General features: G+C 36.7%; 2 protein-coding genes across 2 annotated transcripts; one reads left to right on the top strand and one right to left on the bottom strand.

Moving 5' to 3' along the window:
- Positions 1–1599: 1599 nt before the first annotated feature.
- fhl2b (four and a half LIM domains 2b) lies at positions 1600–13846 on the bottom strand. Its single transcript, XM_060868605.1, has 7 exons — positions 13728–13846; positions 8332–8389; positions 6772–6944; positions 4790–4964; positions 3495–3664; positions 2782–2968; positions 1600–2089 (listed from the first exon to the last, which is right to left on the bottom strand). The coding sequence occupies exons 1-7, from the start codon at positions 13743–13745 to the stop codon at positions 1938–1940; spliced, it is 933 nt and encodes a 310-aa protein (XP_060724588.1). The 5' UTR covers positions 13746–13846; the 3' UTR covers positions 1600–1937.
- On the top strand, positions 13788–17302 carry dph3 (diphthamide biosynthesis 3). Its single transcript, XM_060868606.1, has 3 exons — positions 13788–13928; positions 15176–15250; positions 17023–17302. The coding sequence occupies exons 1-3, from the start codon at positions 13821–13823 to the stop codon at positions 17095–17097; spliced, it is 258 nt and encodes an 85-aa protein (XP_060724589.1). The 5' UTR covers positions 13788–13820; the 3' UTR covers positions 17098–17302.
- The last annotated feature ends 1483 nt before the right edge of the window (positions 17303–18785 follow it).

The raw sequence follows: 18785 nt of genomic DNA, 5'->3' as shown, positions 1-18785 counted from the left end.
GGAGTGCCAACCCATCGCAGGGCACACACACACTCTCATTCACTCACGCACTCACACACTACGGACAATTTTCCAGAGATGCCAATCAACCTACCATGCATGTCTTTGGACCGGGGGAGGAAACCGGAGTACCCGGAGGAAACCCCCGACGCACAAGGAGAACATGCAAACTCCACACACACAAGGTGGAGGCGGGAATCGAACCCCGACCCTGGAGGTGTGAGGCGAACGTGCTAACTACTAAACCACCGTGCCCCCCTCAGCTGTTTAATCAACACTATTTTAAGCACCATATGTTCTGGGGTGGGAATAAGGCACAGGCTCAAGTAATAAAATAAAATTGTATTCTGCTCCAACTATTTTTTAATCTTTATTGACCTAATTTTGCCAAATTTCGAGAAACCTTTGCATTTTTAGTTTGCTTTTGCTTTGCAGTTTGTTATCCAAGAAGGATAACAAGAGAAGTGTAATAATTGAGAAAGGGTGCCCTCTGGTGGTCAGTATTTGCACCACTGTACGTGTGTGTGTGTGTGTGTGTGTGTGTGTGTGTGTGTGTGTGTGTGTGCTATCCAAGAAGGATAACAAACTATTAAACCTATGTATAGCTTATATAACTCTATGAAACTTAACTTATTCTGTTTACTCATGTAACTCATAATAAACATAACCACATGAGCTGCCTTTAAACAATCAGGTATTTTATGTTTAAAACATATTTGCAAAAATGTTGGAATAGGAATCATTTATTCAGTAAATAATTGTAGCTGATCAGTTATAATTGCCAGTTTTTCCATTTCGATCTTCACCACCAGATAGCGCCAGACATCACATTTATTCACAGTGTAGATAGTAAACATCCTGCTTGTTTGTGTGTGTGTGTTTGTGTGTGTGTGTGTGTGTGTGTATGTGTGTGTGTGTGTGTGTGTGTGTGTGTATGTGTGTGTGTGTGTGTGTGACGTGTGAGAGAGAGACACAGAGAGATTGATGTTGGTTGATGATAGGATGAAATGTCAAATAATTATATAAGAACTTAATTATTATAAATCATTATTATTGTGTTGATCATTATATTATTTCTAAATATTATTTAAAGCCCATGATTATAATGTACATGTTACAGTCTGTTTATAGTACTTTTCAAATCTTTTTGTGGTCAGACACGGTGCAGTATTTTTTCTTTCATTACTTTTGATTGAAAACATGATCAATTGCTTTGTAGGGTGGCCTTACAGCAGAGAATACAGTGAAGTGTCGTCGTTGATGGAGCTTAACAATGTTTGGTTAGAGGTAATGTAGTGTTGAGGTAATGTAGAGGTAGTGTTTGGTCTATACATCTGGATAGTATTTAATAAATAAACCTTTAAATAATCATCAGTGAAAATGAAACAGAGCTTCTCCTGAAGTGGCCTAACTTCTCAAAACACATTTTGAAGCTCCATGACCCAGCATAACATCAGTAGTCGTCAGTGATTCACAGTGTGCTGCAATATTTCACAAAAATCTTCAACACTTATGATAATGAAGACTTTTTACATGAAACACTTTAGTGCATTTTGGACTATTTTATTTACATCCATAACATACAGATGCTGCTTGAGTCTGCAGATAAACAATTACAGAATCATTAGTTTATCTTAGTGTTAAGAATAGAAATCTAAAATATCTTCAATTAAAATAGTCTTAAAATAGTCAGCATGAAGCCTTTCACAAAGCATGTACTACTTTGGGTTGGCTAACCAGCCTGATGAATTTCCCCCTTCATAATGATATAATGGTGTATCTAGTTAAATATAAAATACATATGAATCACTTACAGATTGAATGTCAGAATATGTCAGTAAAAGGTTTGACAAAATTTAAGGCTGGTTATATTAAAATAGTCATATGACATCAACTACCTACTCTTTCATGCTGTCAGCTGCTCAGATGGTCTGTGCTCAGATATCTTTGCCACATTCAGGACACAGGATATTGTCTCTCTCAGTCAGGAAGCCACGACCCACCAAGGACACAGCGCACTTTGTACAGTTGAAGCAGTCATGATGCCACTGACGCTCCTCAAAGGAAATATACTTGCTGCCACCCAGACCTGTAGTTTTCAGGATAGATGAACATTCATATTTGCATTATCAATTGCATTATCTCAAATATCATGCTTCACAGTGTTGTAATGCTACTAGTTAAGAACATAGCCATAAACATAGCCATAAAGCTACACAAGATTCTTGCTGAATGAAAGGACAAAGAAGACGTGCAAGCAGTTTTTTTTAATATAAAAAAATATATATTTTTACTTTTATATGTAGTAGTCTTTTGATTTAAGGGAGCCATGATTTGCCATGGCAGACAAAATAAGCACTACCTTACAAAGACAGTCCATTGCAAGCAGACTGACGCAGGCTTTTACACACTACAGGCAATTTAGAGATGTCTGTAGCCTACCATGCATGTGTTTGGACTAGGGCAGAAAAACAGAATACACCTGGAATTGAGCCTCAAACCCTGGAGGTGTGAAGCAAACACGCTAAAGCCATCATGCCTTCAGGAAAGATATAATTGTTTTGAAAGATATTTCCCTTGCTTATTCAGTAAAATTAGACAGAAAGGTCAAAAGCCATAAAGTTCAGCAGTCCATCTGTTTGACACTAACTCCAGTATTATAGATTCTGCCAATTTTGTTTATTTAAATTGTTGTTATAATTTGTGAATGAATTTTATTTTATGTGCAGGAGCCCTGGCTTTTTAAGTGATTCCAGAGGACATTTATAAATAAATAAATACCACTGATAGGGGTGGTACAGGAGGCACACTTCTTAGCATAAAGGTTGCAGAAACAGCCGAGGCAGTAAGGAAAGTCATCACGAGAAGTAAAGCGCTGGCCAGCCAACTGCTCCTTGCAGCCTGTGCACAGGAAGCAATCTTTATGCCACGGCTGCTCATGGTAGGTCACACCTCCAGTGGTGATCGGCTAAGAGAAACACAAAAATGGAGTGTAAATTTATAATGTGATATTTTATTTGTAGGGTATGTTGTTATAAAGTATGGAGAGGGATGTTTTGTATGCAGGCTCCAAGAATGATGTACAACATTCATTTGCATATATGTTCCTGAATTTACTTTGCAGTATCCTTTAAACATGAGCTGAAAAAAAAAACTCTGTGTATTATAGAACATATTGTTATTGTCTTTTGTCTTGCCTTTCGGTTAATGGAAGCTAATGGAAGCTTTCATTTAATGAAATCAGTTTAATCAGTCAAACGGGTTTAACAAACAGTTTATAGAATTTATAACGGGAACAATGGAATCACATTATAATGGAATTAAAATGGATTCTAGTTTAGTACACTCTTGTTTTTATGACTGTGTAATGCAATGTCACTGAAAACAAGAAGCTAAAAGGCGAGATGAGACACAGGTGATAGTAGTTAAAACATGTTGACATGCTGGGGCTTGTAGTTCAGCAGCCATTTGGCACTATCATGGCATAGTGTCACCTTCTTGCACTGCACACACTGGAGAGCAAACTGCTTCTCATAACAGGGGACACAGTAGTTCCTGTCATCTTTTGGGATGAAGCTCTTGGTGCCAATTGGTTGCTGGCAACGCTGGCAGGAGAAGCATGTCTCATGCCAGCTGTTGCCCTTGTGCTCCATTTTCCTCGAACCTGAAAAAGTGTTTATATTTAATCAGTATCCACCAAACAGAACATTAAATATAATAATAATAATAATAATAATAATAATAATAATAATAATAATAATAACAATAATTACTAATTAATAAAACATGACAGGACATGGTGTTATAGGAAAATAATAATCAACAAAATGGAGGGACATGTTACCACCCTGAGGTTTTTCAAGTACTATACTTTGCCATCTCTGACTGTTTTCATGTATTAAAGAATAACACACAGGAATATTTTTACATCCATAGATTGTTACATCCATTGGTGGACCGTCTATGACACGAATGTCCTGAAGGTGTCAGCATTTTGTAACATTTAGGACAGAGTACTTTGTACAAAGGAGGACTGGTGGAGAGGACAGTTTGTAGCTGTTATAAAGCTAGTAAAAACAGGAACTAAACCTTACTATAAAAGAATAAAAAGCATGAAGCTGTGATAAGAGGAATAAATCATCACAATATGATATACAGCAGACTGATGATATAACCCCACCCCCAGAGAGTTCCAGTTATTTTTAACAATCAAAAAAAGGAAATCAATATGTCTAGAGGTGAATAGAAAACTGAAACTCTGCCTGAGGGTAAGGTGTCTTGAGCCACCCCCCTCCATACTGATATCTTTTACAACTCCTTGAGGAAGAAAATAGCAAAGTGAAATTACTTATCTTACAAATGAAGCCTAAATGGAACAAATGGAAATGTACATTTTTCTGCTCTACATTCTTTCTGCTTTTAATACAAACAAATCTTATCTAATCCTAAGCAAGTGAATGACAATATATTAAAAAAAACCTGAACAGAGTTTTTGGTTGATTGTATCCTAAGTTTGTAACCTAGTGAACCAGAGTTAATGTATGTTAATGTATGTTAATGTATGTTAATATATTCATTGATACAGACTTCAAAGCACTTTTGGAGAAGGGTGTCTGCCAAATGCTGTAAATGTAAAGATCACTCTGTCAATGATCATCTTCCTATAATTTCAGACCTTTCGTGTGTTATTCTTTATTTAATAAACACCTTTTAACCAATCAGAATGATATGATATTTTTCACAAATACATATGTGGCATTTTACTCAGACAAAGTTGTTTTTTTCTCACCAGGCATGATAGTCTTCTTGCACTCATGGCACTTAGACGAATACTCGCTGACATAGCACTCAGTGCAGAGCATCTGCTCATCCTTGATGGAGAACGGTTTGTCCGCTAAGGAGCGTCTACACTTAAAGCACTGGAAGCAGTCGCTATGCCAGTGGAGGTCCTTGTAGGAAAGGTCCTATGTGGGACAAAACCAAACAGGTTGTTAAATTTAAATAATTGCTAAAGATCTAAATTAAATGACTTTTTGTTATTACACTACTCAGCAGTGGATGTCCTATTGATCCTTGCCTATGTCACAATGGTACAGTGTAAATTTAAAATATCTCAATTATTAGCAATACTGTATATAATGTATGGATTTGTACACACACAAAATCCTTTTACATGAATTATCTGCCCATAAGGTTCATGATGGCATCATGGCAGGTCATTAGGCTGTGTTTGATGGTACTTGTGATAAATCAGGGTGTTTTATCCAGGATTAGTCTTATCCTGTGAATACACAGCACAAGCACAACCTTGTGACTGGAAAAAAAAACTTCATTTATCTGCCGATATGACCAAATGAGCTCGAGGGTGTGCTTGTACATAATATATCACTGGACTGAGGTCTAGCAGTGTGAGCTGGGGAGTTTTGGTTGCTCTATGAGGGATGTGGTGGTTAAAGAGGCCAAGGACTCTGGTCAGACTAAATGACTCCACTGCAGGTTAATTACGCTGTAATTTGGCCTTAATGCCAGGAGCCTGAGGAGAAAAGAGACACACACACACACACACACACTCCAGAGAATAACAAATTTTATACTTTTTTCCAGGCTAAATCCTCAGGAACTCCCGAGCTAAGTGGCTTATATCCATGGGCTAGTGATTTAATTTAGCCCATACCACCTTACATTGACCTAAGCCTTATAATCCTAGAGTCTTAGCCTTTATATAATATTTATATTTAATTTTCTTTTTCATATTTACAATAACCAGTAAAGTATTTGTAATACATTTATCTTAGCGTAATCTGGTAGATATACTGTACATATATATATATATATATATATATATATTTATATATATTTAGATATATATTTATATAGATAGATATATAGATAGATATATAGATATATAGATATATATATAGATATATAGATACAGAGAAATATATCTATAAATATATATTTATATAGATAGAGAGAGAGAGAGAGAGAGAGAGAGAGAGAGAGAGAGAGAGAGAGAGAGAGAGAGAGAGAGAGAGAGAGAGAGAGAGAGTCTCTGTGTTATTATACTGTGAATTATTGTTTTATTGAATTTTATGTTTATTTCTCCTGTTCATGTCTCCTGTCTCCTCCCCTGTTTTGTTCTTGGATGTGTCCTACAAGTTTCCTGATTGTTTTCAGTTCACCCCTTAAGTAGTTTGTGTATTTGAAGCCTCAAGTTTCTGTGTTTGGAGTAAAGTATTGCTCAGAGTTTTGCCACCTAACGCCATCAACCCATTCTCTTCTGTGTTGCTATTCTGTCTTATAATCTTGTTCTATTAGGTTATTCGTGTGCTTTGGATTTGGATTATAGCTGCCACTGGTGTTTGTAGGTCGTAGGACTTCACTTGTTTCCTGTCTACATTTTGGATTTGTCTGCCTGACATTCTAAATAGAATAGAAGCCTTTATTTGTCACATATACATTACAGCACAGTGAAATTCTTTCTTCAAATATCCCACCTTGGAGGTTGGGGTCAGAGCACAAGGTCAGCCATGATTCAGCACCACTGGTGCAGAGAGGGTTAAGGGCCTTGCTCAAGGGCGCAACAATGGCAACTTGCCCATGCTGGGGTTTGAACCCTGATCCTCTAATCAACAACCCAGAGCCTTAAAAACTTCACAGTATTCACCTTCATCACGGGTCATTTTTCTGCTGTTTGTTTAAATTTAAAGAGAATCCCAAAGAGAATATAAGTGTCAGAATTAAATCTCATGTGTTTTATGATCAACTCACCCTGCTGTCACAGCCAATGGGTTTCTTACACTGATCGCAGGTGTTGGAGTAAAGGCTGTTGTAGCACTTCACACAGTAAGGGTTTTCTTCTCGCAGAACATACTTCTTCCCAATCAGGGACTCCTTGCAATAGTGACAATCATAACGTTCTGCCATTTTGGGTCCAATTACAGCTAACACGAACAAGCAAAAAAATAAAAACAGTTACAATTGCACAACAAACATGAACTAGATGGTGCTTTAATTTTCCCCAAAATGAACAAAAGCATTAAAACCCAGCAGGGTTGTAAATTTGAAATTGGCAATTCTGAATTCAGTTTCTAAAAATAATCTTAACAAGAATTCAAAGAGGATTCTGTTTATTTTTATTTACAGCATGAATCAAAATGCTAGCTGAAGCAATAGGCTTCATAGCGGCACAACATTTAGTTGGATGTAATTTCATAAAACAGCATGAAAAATCAGGTGCATATGTTAACATCAGCCTCGCCTGTGTATAATCCCTAAAGTCTTTTAGTGATACATCTAACCTGACACTGGCTACACACAAAAATACTGTAGGTGTAATTTTATAGACAAAAAATATAGACTGCTTTGACAAGACATTTTGTGTTCTGGATCTGAAGCATTACAAAATCTTGCACTTTTACCTTGCCAATTAGAGTTTAAGCTAAATTTAGAGTATGCATACAGGATCTTTCACTCATCTACTCAGCATGTCCATTGTCAACCTAACAAACTGTAAATACCATTTACGAAACCTTCACTGTAACAGAGAATTAGATGACAGTCTGTCAGGGTTGAGAGTCAAACTGATTAGAGAAAATTCATCAGCTTTTACTGCTGCTGCAAAATAGATTCTCTGATCTGTATTAGATAAAAATAAAAAGTCAGACATACAGACAGCTACTGGTGCTCAGTATGAAATAAATTTATGCAAGTAAACAATGCTCTGATTTAAACAATTTGGAAGAGGATAGGTTCACCTGCATCCTGCATCTCTGTTAATTTACATTGATTACTGATTAATAAATGTCATAATCACCTTTAAAAAACAGACAATTGGCCATTATTGTGCAGTGGGGTGGAAATTGTTAGAAATTGTTTAAACTACAGGGAACAAAACCATTCAATTTCTTTTTTAATAAAGAGTAACGGGCTGCATAGTAATGCAGCACAACCTGTTGAAGAGAAGACAAGAGAGGAGACACCATGAGAGAAGAGAAGAGAAGAGAAGAGAAGAGAAGAGAAGAGAAGAGAAGAGAAGAGACCAAAGAGAAAAGACACCAGAAGAGAAGAGAAGAGACACCAAAAGAGAAGAGAAGAGAAGAGAAGAGAAGAGAAGAGAAGAGACGAGAAGAGAAGAGAAGAGAAGAGACCAAAGAGAAAAGACACCAGAAGAGAAGAGAAGAGACACCAAAAGAGAAGAGAAGAGAAGAGAAGAGAAGAGAAGAGAAGAGAAGAGAAGAGAAGAGAAGAGAAGAGAAGAGAAGAGAAGAGAAGAGAAGAGAAGAGAAGAGAAGAGAAGAGTTCAAGCTGTGGAAGTTGCACATACAGTACCTGTGTTTGATGCTGTTCTCAGTTGTGCCCAGTTCCTTTCTTGCTTTGCCTTTAGTATCTGAGGAAGACACAGAGGGGCAATTCTGTCTCTCCTCTTTATTGGATTACTCCCCCTGCACACAGGGCAGTGGCATGATGGGGATGGCAATTTTACATTAGTAACTAACTATAAATACACCATTAATACATAGAAAGTGAACTAACATGCTGCATGTATCTGCTAACAAATGATGTGATAACACACGTGCATGTGTACATTCCCAGTGTATACTGTATTTCTATAAAGACTATTCAGGAACAAATACAAACAGAATGAATATTGTTCCCTCAAGATCATCATATGTGCAATGAGGATGTGTTTATTCTTCTAACACTTCAGGAATAAGAGGCATAGGGGGGAAAAAATAGGAAAAAAAAAAAGGTTCCTGTATGCACTAAACATTATATTGACAATTAAGAGACCTTCAAAGTAGTTCAAGTGCTTAATGAACATAATGACATGAAATTCATGAATATAACAACGACTCACTTTTTTGCAATAGAGTTGAATACTATATACTATATAATATAAAACCTTCAGTCTAAAATACACCAAATAACAATCACCTGGGCTTTAATTCTTTAGTTCAATATACTGTAACAGAGCTTATATTAAAATTTATTGAGCAATGCAACTCTGACGGTGTTCATAGTCTAATGGAAGGATCAGAGGCTAATCTGGGAAGCCACCATTATCAAGTTCCCCCAGGCTATGACCTCTCTCACATATCATGCGTGCCAATATTTTCCTGTAGTTCCTGTAGAACCCTCCCTTCCCCTGTCAATTAACACATGACATCCACTGGGACAATATGTATTCAGGGGGAATCCAAGGGATCATAATAATACTACATAAATACTACATAAATAATTACTAATTTATAATTGTTATTTGAATGTCTAACACATTTTCACTCCTAGCTGGAATAGTATACAATCAAATCCACTTCTTTTAGCTTTGCATGAAAAAATTAAAAGATATTCCACTCAACAGCAATCCAAATATTTGCTCAATAATAAATATCATAAATTAAACAGAGGCTCAGGTGAGACAACACAAAAGCCATCTGTGTATCTTGAAGATATGGGAAAAGCAGTCAAATTATACAGCATTGTGTCTTTAAGGTAAAAAAAAATAATAACTTAAGGTTAACTTAAACAAATGAAGTTTTGGTCTTTATTAAATAATCACATCCTTTGATTTCTTATGGCTGCTGACTTTTATAGCCATTTCTCTTTTCTCTTAGCTAGACCAAGTTGATCTCCTGCAAAAATAGTTGGAATCCAAACAAGTGACAGTGATTTCATTACATTTCAATTGAACGATGTTGTATAAAAGCCTCATCTCCTAGTAGTTGCTATTTGTACCTTTTCTCATGCAAATTCGTACTAGTCATAAGACCATGCTGGCACAGTACCAGGCTTTCTGCCTGGAGATAAGGCCTCAGATAAGCTCAGCAGCTGTCTACATGAGGCAGCTAAAGCTCTTCGTTTAGCATTGCAGCAAATGAGAAGCTGAAAAGGTCAGCAGTGATCCCCCTGAACTAAACCCACTTTTTTGTACACAGATCCAGAACAAGCTGTACATACCCATCCATGTTTCTAGAACCTTTCATGCAATTACTGACTGTTATCTTTAAAGAACCACAGCTTGTCTGTAATTTGGTTTAATTTGATTACCCATTTCTATGTGCGTCACTGGGTCACTCCTTATGCACAGGAATGTCTCTGACTAACGTTGATAAAGCGAACTGTTCAAAGAAGCCCATTCTGGAGGAATATTCTTGACCAATTTGGAACTACAACTAATGAAGTATGACTCCTGTTTGTTTGGATCAAAAGCCTGCAGTCACACTGGCCCTTTACTAATAACATTTAAGATCCTTGGACAGAATCAAAATCAGAGTCAGACAAACTATATAGCAGGCATAGCAGGGTTTTTTAACAGGCTTGGCAGCATGCAATCATGTACAGTAGAACATATATTTTTATTTAAATCAACCAAAGTGAGGTCTGCAGTAAACAATGATCGGAAGATACATAGCTACAATAAAGATAAGTCATTATGTCTGTATGTAACAGTGGTTCTAAGGAGGTGAGAATTAACTGGATAGCTTCTTGTTCACATTTACAAGGTGAAGTATGACTGTACTGTATTTGCAATAAATACATTATTCATATAGTTATCATTTTCTGGAAACAATTCCTTGTTGGATCTGCAGTTTCTGAGACAACAAAAAACAGCTAATTGAACCCAAATGTGACCATTATGGGCAGTGAGTATCACCTGAATAACTTCAAAACTGATAAACTAAACACTGATACCCAGAAATCTGGAGAACATCTTTAGATGCTTGTCATCGAGTGGCATGTTATGGTAGGTACTGGGTGTCCAGACCACTATGCTGATGACGTCCAACTTCCAGTCGTCCAGCCTCTGCTTTGACAAGGGAGCCCCTCATAAATGAGCAGCTGGTGTAAGGATCAGATGGCCATCGTCAGCTAAAGTCAAGCCTTCCATAAGTATTCATCCCCTTGAACTTTTGCAAATTTTGTAGTGTTAATATCTAGGATCAAAGTGGTTCTAATTGGGTCTGGAAAATTGATTTACTTAATATGATTACATTTGAATGTGCAAAATATTTGTATTCAAAGGATAATTATATATCTGCATTCTGATATTTTTGTTTATTCACATCTGATGGAGACATTCTGTTCTTGGCACAGGTTCTCAATTGGATTCAGGCATACTGAGCATTCACAGGTTCATGTCTTCAAATCTAGAACTTTTAGGTTCTTGCATTTAAAACACTGCACTGTATATTTTGCAGTATGTTGTTATGTTGGAAGAATTTTGCAGACCAAAACATGTTTCTTATCAAATTAGCCCTGTATTTGCTGCATCTATCTTGCCCTCACAACGTGATGCTACCACCATCATGCTTCACTGTGAAGTTGATTTGTCCATGGTCCATAACTAGCCATTTTCAGTGGACCCTTCCTGCCAAATACCTCCAGGAATCTAGATCATGTGCCCCATCTTGCTTGGTATCTGATTGATGAGCATAATAATGTCCAGACCGGGTTGGGGTGAAAGGATGGTTAGAATTCTTAGTGAATTTAGCTTCAGGTCGATGAACTGTGTGGCCTGTTTTATTATTATGGAGGTTTAATAAGTCAGTGGTCCAACCAAATAAATGAACAAAGACTGTACTAAGAAGTAAAATGCAGCTATAGAAACCTTTAGACCTTTAATTAAGCAATATGTTAAACTGTGTGTGTGTGTTGTTGTTGTTGTTGTTTTTTTACTGTTGCTTGGCAGTGTAAACACTTTAACGCACTGAATGTGTTGTTGAAAATATCTCTAGTTCTTAGAATGTTGAGGAAAAGCAGGTCATAGACAGTGAGATGTTAGTGCTTTATTTGATTTTATTCTTAACCTAATTTTCTCTGTTAACTATGTTATAATAGAATTTTTGGCAATATAATTTAACCCTCTATCACATACACAAACACCAGTTAAAGGGCTAAAATTTCTTATTTACAAATGGAAAACGGTCCAATAAGGCTGCACATTGATGTCATCAGTTTTATTTATTTCCTGAGAATTCTTAGCACTGAGGCATTGAGTATTCCAAACCAGTACGATTAAAAAAATAAAATATCATGATATAGTCTTTGTTCTATGCAAAACAACATACTGTAGGTTTCCAAATGAGTCAGTTAACTGGTTAATCAGGTCAATTAATCAAATAATTAAAAATAAATTATTAAACTTTATATTATCACAATGATCATAAATGTCAGATAAGCAGGGGTGAATTCTCCTACCTTGTGCCCAGGTTTGCCTCCAGATCAACTGCAACACTGACCAGGATACTCACACACTCTCACTCATTTTCTACCACTTATCCGAACTACCTCGGGTCACGGGGAGCCTGTGCCTGTGATCTCAGGCGTCATCGGGCATCAAGGCAGGATACACCCTGGATGGAGTGCCAACCCATCACAGGGCACACACACACTCTCATTCACTCACGTAATCACACACTACGGACAATTTTCCAGAGATGCCAATCAACCTACCATGCATGTCTTTGAACCGGGGGAGGAAACTGGAGTACCCGGAGGAAACCCCCGAGGCACGGGGAGAACATGCAAACTCCACACACACAAGGAGGAGGCGGGAATCGAACCCCCAACCCTGGAGGTGTGAGGCGAAAGTGCTAACCACTAAGCCACCGGCTGACCAGGATACTGATCCAGGTTATTTGAGATGAATGAATAAATGAATGAATGAATTTTAATTCATCTACTACTACCATATAAAGACTAAATAAAGATTAATATAATTATTAATAAAGACTAATAAATTTAATACTTCTACTACTACCATATAAAGACTAATAAAGATTAATATAATTAATCTTAAGACATTATTGACCAAAGAGTAAACCCCACTGCAATTATATTATCTCTTTCTAAAATACAGTAGCACATACACATGAGCCAAACATGTTATATTCAGTATTGTTAATTGTTTATGTGCATATGTGCAAAATGCAGACACTGTTTCTGCATTAAACAAACAAACAAACAAGCAAATGATCATTAAACTTTATTACCTGAGGTGAGTTAACACATATTGTGGATAGTTAATTGCATGTTTTCTTAGATTCTTAGATAGTGATTCTTTATTAATCATTTATGTTCTTCTTCTTCATATTATTATTATTATTATTATTATTATTATTATTATTGTACATAATAATAATAATAATAATAATAATAATAATAATATAATAAATGTATAATAATAAAAATAACAATAACAAGAATATCAAAAATAATAATAATAATAATAATAATAATAATAATAATAATAATAATAATAATAATAATAATAATTAGTATAAAAAATAATAAAACATAATAATTTAATATTTTAAGTCACACAGCTAGTTCAAAGCTAAGTTGTAAACCTCACAGTTCTGGACCAGCTTTGTTATATATTTTAGTACTTTATACCAGCTGTTCTCGGGGTCTTGCACTCCACTGACACTGTTATTGCGGATTTATTAAAGGAAAATTTATTTAAATAGTCAAATAATACATTAGAGCCATAGAGCTTTCCGAGTCCACGTTGGTGATTCGATCCCAAAATATAATAATAATAATAATAATAATAATAATAATAATAATAATAATAATAATAATAATAAATGTGATTTTTGCTGTGATTTCCACCACTGTAGCAAATGTTACAAATATCACAGACCCCCAGAACCACTTGTTATTAGCGAAACATTAGCCTCTAGCGGCCAAATACATCAGCGCTTAGCGACAAATGCTCTTACGTCATATGTCTGCGACATTTAGTGCCGAAGCCGCGTGATACACAACCCTCTTGAGTAGTAAGACATTTTAAGCCGTAAGAACTAGACTTTAAAATGTCGGTGTTTCACGACGAAGTCGAAATCGAAGACTTCGAATACGACGAAGAAACAGAAACGTATTACTTCCCGTGTCCCTGTGGAGACCGATTTGCCATCACGAAGGTAGGTCATGATGAAGGGTAATAACACTATCACTAGTATTCACTCCAGTTTACTCACAGATGCTGACTTTTTAACTACTTTAGCGCTAAAGATTCTCTTAAATGCCTCATCATGTGTTTATTAAAGAAAAAATTGTACTTCCTGTTGGTACAAGTATAAACAGGAAGATTGATTGATTAATTGATTGATTGATTGATTGATTGATTGATTATATGGTCAAAAGATTGTGGACAGCTGACGATCACACATCGATAGTGGATCTTCCCAAACTGTTGCCAGATATTTTAGATTTCCCTTCACTGTAACTAAGGGGCCAATTCATGCTCCAGCATGACACTGTCCTTGTACACAACAAAGAGAGGTCCATGAAGACATGTTTTCAATGTTGGAGTAGAAGAGTCGCCTTCACAGAGCCCTGGCTTAAACCCCAATGTACACCTTTGTATTGGATGACCTGGAATGCTGATTGTGAAAGTAATTTATGTCTCACGAGGGCCAGGGCTCTGTGAAGCTAATGCTCATATGGTTGAATGGTCAAATCCCCTCAGCCACATTCCAAAATCAGGTGAAAATCAGGTTAATATAACAGCGAATCAGAATCAGGTTTATTGGCCACGTGTGTTGACACACACAAGGAATTTGGTTCCAGCTGTCTGTGACTCTCAAAAGTACAGAAATAAATAACACTACACTATACAAGACAATACAGACTATCCAAGACAATGCAGATGTGATACAATAGACAGTATGAGTATTAAATATGAATACAAAATATATGACTGATCAGTTATGAACATAAAGTGTGAGAAGTGCAAATAACAGTATTGTGTAATATTATGCTTTTGTGCAACATGCAGCAGCAGTAGTGTGTGTAACATACACGGATGATGTGTTGACTGACAGTTCTGATAATGCAGTACTTGTAGATATAAAGCAGGGAATATCATTATGGTGAGTTGTTAATCATGGTGATTGCCTGGGGAAAGAAACTGTTCTTGTGTCTGGCAGTTTTGGTAAGTATAAATGAGGGACTAAAAATGAAATGGGATGTTCAACAAGCACATACGGGTGTGATGGTCACTGTGTCAGATATCATTTGGTCATATAGTGTAGATTGAGCAATAGACCACTTATCGATTTAAAATTTTGGGAAGTTGGTATTCTCTTAAATCTTCAATATGCTATATTTACAAGATGCTTTTTCACAAGTAACTAAAGAATTTATAAAGAAATAAATCCTTTTACAGGAAGATTTGGAGAATGGTGAGGAGGTGGCCACCTGTCCAAGCTGCTCGCTGATTGTTAAAGTAATTTATGACAAGGCAAGTAGTTCTGAGTGGTTTATTGTTTCTGGCTGTCTCAAATTGACATTTTATGATGGTTAGTACACTTCCTCTGTTGGTGGTGTTTTCTGACCTTTGTGTTATTTTCTGTACTCCCTCTTAATAATAATATATAGATATATAATAATAAATCTCAAAGTGAACATTTCCACGGTTGTGTCCTAGGGCTAGTTTATTTATTATCAATAACACATGGACTAAATGATGGAAATTGTATGTAACAGGCTGGTGAGCAAGTATAGTTCATCAGTGCATGATGTACTACCCATAGCCCTGTTGTTGTGACGTGGGAAAATAATCCTTCCAACTTTATATTGTGTTTGAATGAACTTGCATAGCAACTGTCTCAATCAAGACATCTTCCGATTTTATAACGTATAATTTGCTAACTTTTTTCCGACACTTCAAACATCTTCATATTAACATTAACAATCATTTTGTGACCTTAGTATTAACTATCAGTTTTCAAAATGGACTATGTCTGCTTTACAGAAATATATAACTCTGTAAAACAGAGAGCAGCAGAGCATGCAAAGTCTTTTCAGAATCAGTTTGTTCATTTTGTTATGTAATGAGCGGAGGTTCACCAGGTGAATCGAAGGGAGCGCAGTTCTAAATCACTTCTCTCGTAGCTTCACTAGCGCACCGGCGTCTCCTCCATGTACCATAGAGAGCAGCTGCTCCTCCATCTGAGTTCAAAAAACTTTCCAGGTTTGTAAATCTGGTGAAAAAGTGTCTGGAGTGAACTGACCGATGTTAAGCAGTTCTTCTCTAGTGTAAATTCTCACAGTAGCATGACCAAACACACAGACAGTAAACAAAAAGAAATAAAGTACTAGCGAGTGTCATGCCGAGGCTGCCATCTTGACCATTTATATATTTAACCAAAAGATTCAGATTGTGCTTTATTGTGAAGTATGCTTACACATACAAACATTTTACAAACAAGGTAAAAGATTAAGTACAGTAGTGTATTAAGATAAAATTTACATATGTACAGCAGATTTTTACAATACTGCACTGGGGGAGTTCATAGACTGGTTAATTGTTTAGCAGATGAATAGCCTGTGGGAAGAAACTGTACTTCTGCCTGGATGCCCTTGCGCTTAGTGCTCTGTAGCTCTGGACAAAGGGCAAATATTTACCTTTCCATATAGTGGGCAGTGGTGGCTCAAGCGGTTAAGGCGTTGGTTTGTTGATTGGAGGATTGGGGTTCAAGCCCCTGCACTGACAAGCTGCCACTGTTGGGGCCCTTGAGCAAGGCTCTTAACCCTCTCTTTCAGGGGTGCCATGTCATGGCTGACACTGTGCTCTTTCCCTAACCTCCAAGTTTGGATAGGTAAAGAAAGAATTTTACTGTGCTGTAATGTATATGTGACAAATAAAGGAGGGTTAAGATCCTTGCTTTAGGGCCCAGGGGTGGCAATTGGTGGGATTTGAACACACAGCCTTATGGATAAGTACGGCAACGTCCTAACCACTGAGCTTTCACTCCCCTATACGTAGTTTAAAGAGGAAGATGGCAGGGTATGTGGGATCCAGATTGATTCTACCTACTTTTACCTATTCATTCTAGTTTTAACATTTGTTTTGTTGAAGTTATCAACTGTTCACTGATTAAGATTTGACTGCTCCACAGCACTCCAAAGCCATCTTCATTATTTCCCTCAAGAATTCATCTTATCTCCAATTCAGATAAATCCTTACAGTACTAAGGTCACAACTGATTAGAACTATTATTTCTTTTTCAGGATCAGTTCATGTGCGGGGAAGTCATCGATGCACTGCCTGCATCTGAAACAAAACTGGAGCTGGCCCAGAGATGACAGCTTATGACATCTAAATTTATGCCTGGACGTCGTTACTGTGTAATGAACATTGGACCTGAAACCATTAGATGATAAAGAATTGTAGAACCATCAGGGAAGGAAACAATCTTTCTCTTCTCATGGAACTTGAGACACTTGCAACAGCAGCATTTTGCACATGGACTATTAGTTTTAATAAATTATATAAACATATTTATTTTAATACGGTGCTTTCTTGTCTGAGTTATGTTGTTCAAACTCTGGATCATTTGAAGATTGTTGTGTGGTATGTAGTCAGCAGAGGGTGCTGCTAGATCATGGGACAAAATCCAAATGGATTATGGATTGGTTGGCAAATGTTTACTGACATTTGGAGTATCCAAATTGAAACAGGTTTGGGAGATAATGATGGGTGAGACAAAGAAACATGTTTATCATAGGATAGTGAGGAATATAACACCTCAAACATTAAGCATGACCTACAAAGGGAAGGATTTTGAAATACATATGAGAATCCATTATAAATATAGTGAAAATCTAAATAATCTGGATATTAAAAGAGATCTGATTGCATTGCCACTTGATTCTTAAGTGAAAGATTATTTAACAAGTTGCATCAGTATGCATTTTGAGATTAGACACAGTGTGTATTGTTGACACTTTAGAGAGTCCTCACAGGGTTGCCTGTTCAATCCAAAGCTCAGGTTACAGTATGTGTGTGGAGAGAGAGAGAGATAGAGAGTGAGTGAGTGATTGATTGGTGTGCATTTGGGTGTGTGCATGGTGCCCTGAAATGTTCCTGTCATACTCAGAATTTACCATACACCTGACCAGGTCAGGTCACAAAGTATGTGAGAGCTCTGTTTATCTGTGGGCTACATTCCCCAGCAGTGGCTCTCTCAGTCTTAAAACCTTTAAGTAGTTTGGCGTAGAACTGAGGTTGCTTCTATGTATTTATCTATATCTTTATATTTTTGCCATAATACTAAGTGTTGACAAAGTTTGGAGAAACTACGCTTATAAGTTGTCAGTGGTGGGAGAGCTGTGTTTGTGTGTAAGGTTTACAGGTAGAAGTAGACGTACAGTACCAAAACCAGACCATCCATCAATCTTATTTACAACTTATCCTACACAGAGATGTGGGGAACCTAATGGCTCTACTACTAATTTAATTTACAAGGGTTAAAGTTTAATAGATGTGATCAGCAAATTGTCTTGTAAATATGACTAATTTGTCCTATCCCTCTTGCAGTCAGAGTTGGTCTATTTTATGACAAGGCTTTAATACTTCGTTAGCATTGGCTGTGGGGATGACAGCTAGGTCTTGATCTAAATATTATTCTAAACTGACTCGCATTCAAAGCAGAACATAATCAGACTAAATGCATATAAATGATGCATCACAACAGCAGGTTGTATTATGGTTGCTCTTTCATAATTCAGGGATTCATAAGCTGCATTCATATTCATAAATCAAAGCATTATTAGTGCATCTGGCTGTGTAAATAAAGCTCCTAGTCTCCTTGATGCAGCTCTGAATAATGATGCTAATGGTGCTAAGAGATTCAAAATGTCTTGCCATAATTATCACTTAACAGGATGGGCAGATTTCTTGAGATCCCTTATTAGAATGTTATCCGGTGGTAATAGAAGAAAAAAATCTTTGTTTTAACAAAATTGAGAAATTTGTGAGACAAAGCTCAGTC

Source organism: Tachysurus vachellii, chromosome 4 (assembly GCF_030014155.1).
Source record: "Tachysurus vachellii isolate PV-2020 chromosome 4, HZAU_Pvac_v1, whole genome shotgun sequence".
NCBI classification, from domain to species: Eukaryota; Metazoa; Chordata; class Actinopteri; order Siluriformes; family Bagridae; genus Tachysurus; species Tachysurus vachellii.
Note: the sequence above shows the minus strand (reverse complement) of the source record. Positions and strands in the feature narration are given on the sequence as shown.

Coding starts and splice junctions, on each gene's coding strand:
- fhl2b (XM_060868605.1), bottom strand. Junction 4,965..6,771: donor CCATTGGCTGTGACAGCAGG/GTGAGTTGATCA, acceptor TGTCCCACATAG/GACCTTTCCTACAAGGACCT. Junction 3,665..4,789: donor CAAGAAGACTATCATGCCTG/GTGAGAAAAAAA, acceptor ACACTTTTTCAG/GTTCGAGGAAAATGGAGCAC.
- dph3 (XM_060868606.1), top strand. CDS start 13,821: ATGTCGGTGTTTCACGACGAAGTCGAAATCGAAGACTTCGAATACGAC. Junction 13,929..15,175: donor ACCGATTTGCCATCACGAAG/GTAGGTCATGAT, acceptor ATCCTTTTACAG/GAAGATTTGGAGAATGGTGA. Junction 15,251..17,022: donor TTAAAGTAATTTATGACAAG/GCAAGTAGTTCT, acceptor TTTCTTTTTCAG/GATCAGTTCATGTGCGGGGA.